At 58.4% G+C, this 5,665-nt stretch overlaps 1 protein-coding gene across 1 annotated transcript; it reads right to left on the reverse strand.

Annotated features, from left to right (window-relative positions):
- Positions 1–2,514: 2,514 nt before the first annotated feature.
- On the reverse strand, positions 2,515–5,425 carry LOC123043590 (uncharacterized). The gene is made up of 3 exons (XM_044466085.1): positions 5,072–5,425; positions 4,244–4,701; positions 2,515–4,146 (listed from the first exon to the last, which is right to left on the reverse strand). Exons 1-3 carry the CDS (start codon positions 5,138–5,140, stop codon positions 2,772–2,774), a joined length of 1,902 nt encoding a protein of 633 aa, XP_044322020.1. The 5' UTR covers positions 5,141–5,425; the 3' UTR covers positions 2,515–2,771.
- Between the last annotated feature and the right edge of the window lie 240 nt (positions 5,426–5,665).

Here is a 5,665-nt window from a genome sequence, read left to right on the forward strand (position 1 = left end):
GGGCGAGTGGCCGACGCGTGGGCGAGCGGCCATGTCGGGCGCGGCGCGGCGACGAGATTCCGAGGGCAGGGATGCAGCGGACGTTTTGGGTCACTCTGCCGCGGTGGGCGCCTCGAACCCAAACCGAACACGCATGTCCGTTTTCGTCCCCATTGCCACCCCAAACGAACAAAATCCGGATAAAACGGACGTCTGTTTGGGATCGTACGGTGGAGTTGGCCTCATGGCCGTCTCCGTCACCACGTGAAGGCGTCCGTCGCGTCCGTCATCACCTGCACCTGCCTCTCACCAAAAGCTGGAGCCGTCATATGACAAGCAAGCACCCGTATCATCAGTCTCCCCCGAGCATAATTCAGTACTTACTGCAGAGTAACAATCGTTGGAAGTAAACAACATCTGTGTCTCCGCAGTAAGTACTGAATTAGCGGTGGTAAAAAAAGGCTCACTCAAAGTCTGCAGCCGGAAAAGGCACAAGCGGACATAAACATGGCGAACGCAGCTGACAGCGACCTCACTGGACAGCAACAAGATTAAGATGACGATGGAGGGAGACAATGACTTTACTCGTCTGCGCTATGCCTCTGCCGCCATGTCGGCCCGCGCGCGCGCGTCATCCTCCGTGACCGAATATCCATGGCCGCCAGCCATTGCCATTGCCATGCCACCACACTTCTTCTTCTTCAGGCTTTTGTGAACATCATCCTTTTGGCACTACCATCATCAAGCCATGCATCTATTCTTGGACGAAGCAAATTACATGACGAACCCACTCTCCACATCTTTACGAGCTCACTACCACTTCCGTGTCTGAGGCCTGAACGTGCGCATGCGCCATGAGATAAAAAAGGCAGGCAGGAGACGAAACCGTAAACTATAGTACCAATATTTGCATTGCCATAACGGGAATAAATGGTTTCTTACCACAGATCACAGTGCATGCACCAATCTTCGTAGAATATTAGACTACTACTCCCTCCGTCCCGAAATATTTATCCATCAAACTGATGTATCTAACACCAAATTAGTGCTAGATACCTCCATTTAAAGAATAAATTTTGGACAAGCTTTTTTAGACGGAGGGAATATTTCTCATCATCAGAAAGCAGGCAAGAGCTAACCATATACTATATGCACAGAAGCACTGATGAATACATACATACATACATATAGCATGGACCATACAGGCATGCAGGCCGTCGTGCCTAGCTATGTTTGGAATTCTTTGCAATTCCTGATGCAACCACTGCAGAATCTGTCAGGCACCAGCGACACCATTAGGTCGTCCCAGACCTTAAAAAACCCGTTGTTCGCGTACCTCCAGTGGCTTACAACCAAGCACAGATTCAACCACCATTAATCCACTACGAACCACGATCGATCATACCCAAGCGTACGTCACACACAGGGACCATGTCTATATACAAATCCGCGGCCTCCAACTTGCAAGACAGGAAATATATAAGAGAGCACCAGCTTATCTTAACCACTTCTCAATTTCTCATACCTGTAATACTACTGCTGCTGCTATACCTGTGTGTGATGCATAGTTTGTAGTGCTAGTTAAGTATGAACGGATCGGATCCCTGCTTGTTCCTGCTGGTCACTCGCGGGCACAGCCTAGAAGCGCTCAACCGTATTTTACAGCCTCACCACGGAGCACTAAGTGCAAGGTTTGGTACTACTCTGTATCTCACTTACCGAGTAAATTAGGATCAGTTGCTAATAGGATACCCTGGCATCAGTGCAATAGTTTTTCAAGAGTTTAGACCAATAGGAAGGGATCATGCATGGTACTGGAGCAGGGAACAAGCAGTCGATTCCATAAGATTATTTGATTTAGTGAACTGTCAGCGGCAGACCTAGGATACCCTATCCCACATCTGTTTCCTATCTAACCCCTGTGGTGTTCTTCAGAGAACCAGATACTACCACTACCACTAAGGCACTAACTAACTGCAACAGTATTAAAGCCAGCGGTCAGATGGTGGTCACCCCCACCCACAGTGCCACAACCATATATACCTCTTCAACATTGGACTTCATTTCCAATTTGCATGTAACTATTTAAGATAGTAACACAGTTAAACAGCACTGTCTTGAACTGAAATTTATGGAATTTTCACATGGAAACAAACAGGTGTCCTTGAAAGATATGGCACCTCTGCAAATAATGGCCGGGTCATGAGTCATCACTCCTCAACAACAGCAACAGCCGCGGGTACCCATATAGAGGAGGCGAGCGCCGCACAGATCCTGCAACGGACCACGCCGGCCGGTCCTCCTGCATCGATGGAAATGGCAAGGATGGGCAGCCCGGAAAGACGAGTGCGTCTGAGCCAGCATCATCATGTGATTGGAAAAGGCAGAGCGGAATCGAGTGCGGCCCAAGCATGGAAGAGGAAGAATAAACAGCCCGTCGTCGTGCACTCCACCATCCCGATCGATCGATCTGACCACGCCATGAATGGCGAAGGAACGAACTCACACACAGAGGACATGCATGCATGATCAGAGTCAAGACGAAACCAAAACTTTACTAGTACTGCTACACTTGTTGCATTTTTCTTTTTTTGGTTTTCCAATGGAAAACGACCTCTCAGACTGTACACTGCTGCCACGGATGGCGGCACCGGGGTTTCACCGGTCCTCCAGCTCCTCGAATGTTTGGGTTTGAATATGACATCTTCGAATTTCCTCTCTGTTTTCCCGCTGCTTGCTGGTGCTGTTGTTGCCGTCGCGGCATCGCCGGATGGTTGACGGTTGACGGCTGATCAGCAGCTCATCGCCTCGCACTTGACCGCCATGGGCGGCCGGTCGAACCGGCCGCGGGACAGCAGCGTCCCGACCACCGCCATGTCGCGGCAGAACGCGCCCTGGAACATCGGGCTCATCGCCGCCGCGCTCAGCCTCGGCGTCGGCGGTGACGGCGGCGCGATCGTTTCCGGCTCCGCGACTTGCACCGGGATGTTCTCGCAGCTGACACGCTCTGTCTGCTTGGGGCTCTCCGGCACGGCTGCCGCTTCTTCTTCTTCTTCTTCTTGCATGGCCGCTGACGCTGCGGCTTCTTCTTCTGCTTGCTTGGTCGCCGACGCTGCGGCGGCGGCCACGGTGGCAGCCAATGCGGCGGCGGCGGCGTCCTCCCTGGCCCTCTGCCGCGCGGCGGCCTCCTCGTCCAGCACGGCGGACATGATGTGCGAGTACCCCTTCTGCAGCATCCGGTAGAGGAACAGGGCCGACATGCGCGCCTGGTCGCGCACGGCGTCCAGGTCGCGGTGCTCGTCCACCAGCTCCAGCCGCTCCGCGAACGACGCCGACCGGTCCGGCTTCAGCTTCAGCGTCAGCAGGAGGTGCGCGCGCACCACCTCCGACCGCGCGCAGCCGCGCGGGACCCCGAGGAGCGCGTAGTAGTCCACGTTGCACCCGTCGCCGGCGGCCACGCGGGCGCGGAGCTGCTGGACGCGGGCCACCAGCTCGCGGTGCGCACCGGCGATCTCGCGCTGCCGGACGCCGCCCTGCGGCCGCCAGCTCGGCCCCGGCAGCTTCCCGTCACGGAGGGCCGCGTCGTAGAGCAGCTTCAGGTGGTCCAGGTCGCGCAGGCTGTCGGGGATCGCGCCCACGGACTCGAGCAGGTCGGCGCGCGCGCGCAGCGCCGGGATGAACGCCGGGTCGAGCGCCAGCGCGCGGTTGCAGTCGGCGATGGCGTCGGCCGGCCGCCCGGACGCGCGGAACGCCGCGGCGCGGCCCACCAGGCAGGCCGTGGCGAAGGAGTGCGGGAGCACGCCGCCGCGGCGCGCGTCGAGCACCTTGTTGAAATGGCGCACGGCCTCGGCGGGGAGGCCGGCGTCCAGCGCCGCCACAGCGGCGGCGCGGCGGCGGAGCAGCAGCTTCACGTGCGCCAGCAGCTGTGACACCGAGTCCGCCTCGCTCGCCGGCGGCATCCCGGACGCCTGGCTGAACTTGCACGGCGCCCTTCTGCTGGCTGCAGGCACATTGGCCGTCGAGTTGGACGGGGAGAAGCTGTCCTCCGACCAGCACACGCTCTCGCGGCGGAACGCGGCCGTGGCGAGGCGGCGGCCGGTCTGGAGGAGCACCACGGCGTCCTCCATCAAGCCGAGATGGAAGCAAGCCTGACCCAGGACCAAGTACCTGCACACGAATTGACAATGGCAATCAGCACTGCTTGTTGCAAAGCGGCATCAATGTTCGATTTGGTAATCAAGGCAATGGCGAGTGATTCTCTTACCTCCACTGGGTCTCGGCGTCGGAGTTCTTGGATAGGCCGGCGACGACGCGGCGCTTGATCTCGGACACGTCGAAGCAGCAGAGGAACAGGGAGCCCCCGGCGCCGGAGATGGAGAGCTCGCGGCCCGGGGAAAGAAGCCCCGCGCGAGACGCGCAGGCGAGGTCGCCGGAGCCGGACGAGCAGGAGGAGGAGGAGGTGGCCGTGTCATCCCCGGCGCAGGACTTGGCGCAGCTGGGAATGTAGTCGCGGAGCATCTCGGCGACGTCGCGGTACCGGCGGAGCGCGAGCAGCGCGCGCGCCCGGAGCTCGAGCGCGGCCTCCATGCGCGGCGACATCTCCAGCACCGCGCCGACCAGCCCGAGCGCGGCCGCGGCCGCCGAGTCATCCCCGCCGTCGCCGTCCCGCGCCGCCGCGGCCGCCAGAGCCGCCCGCGCTTCGCCGATGTACCCGTTGATCACCTGCCGCGCACAACCGCCATGGAAACAAGCAGCCATCAGATCCGGGCGCCAAGGTCAGAGAATTCAAGCTCTCCCCCTCCCTCCCTCAAGCCGCCGTCAAGATTTCGGAGGAAAGAAAGACGAGTCTTTTCCATCCCTCCTCCCTCATCAGGACCAGAATGGACATTAATGAAGCAGACTCGGAAGAGAACAAAACAAGAATTGAAGGATCGTCAATGGAGGATGGACGAGACGCGGTGACGCATGGCATGCATCGCGCCATCTGGACAGCGCAGCAGGCAGAGGCCAAGGCCCGGAGTTTGACCCCTCCGCAAAGTCCAAATCGCGCCACCCCTATCCGCCGGACGGAGCAGCATTGAAGAGCACGAACCTTTCTGTTGCCGCGGCGCCACTTGTTGCTCCTCCTCGTCGGCTCCGGAGCGGGAGACGACACCGCCATGGCAGCCTCCGCGCATCAACCAACCTGCAGCCTCCGCGCACGGCAGGGGAGCGAGCTAGGCAGGGAGGAAGAGAGAGAGAGAGGAGGCGTATATATATATGGGGGGTGGAGATCGGGGGAGAGGGAGGGAGGGGGGAGAGGAATCCTGTGACTTCGCTGCGCCCCGGAAATGGAGCTGAATATATACGGGAGAGAGATGGAGATTGCCAGCTGCGCTGCGCTGCGCGCCGTCGAGGTTGCTTGCTCGAGCGGACTGCTTTCTTTCCTCCTCCTTTTGTTGGATGCCTTGAGGTTCCTAGCTGGACAAGATGCCTCCACGCAGGCCTAGCTAGCTAGCTAGAGTAGATAGTAAAATAAAATAGTGACTAGTGCCCCTGCCGTGCCACGGCGCTCTGCCCTGCCCTGCCCTGCTGCCCACCACTCTCACCTTTTTTTTTAAGAGGAGAGAGAGGGTCTGTGTTGCGTGTGCCCCACAGCTCAGTGATGACGGGGATTTTCTTCCTTTATGGCGAGAGATTTGCTGTG

Source organism: Triticum aestivum, chromosome 2B, assembly GCF_018294505.1.
Source record: "Triticum aestivum cultivar Chinese Spring chromosome 2B, IWGSC CS RefSeq v2.1, whole genome shotgun sequence".
Taxonomy (NCBI): domain Eukaryota; kingdom Viridiplantae; phylum Streptophyta; class Magnoliopsida; order Poales; family Poaceae; genus Triticum; species Triticum aestivum.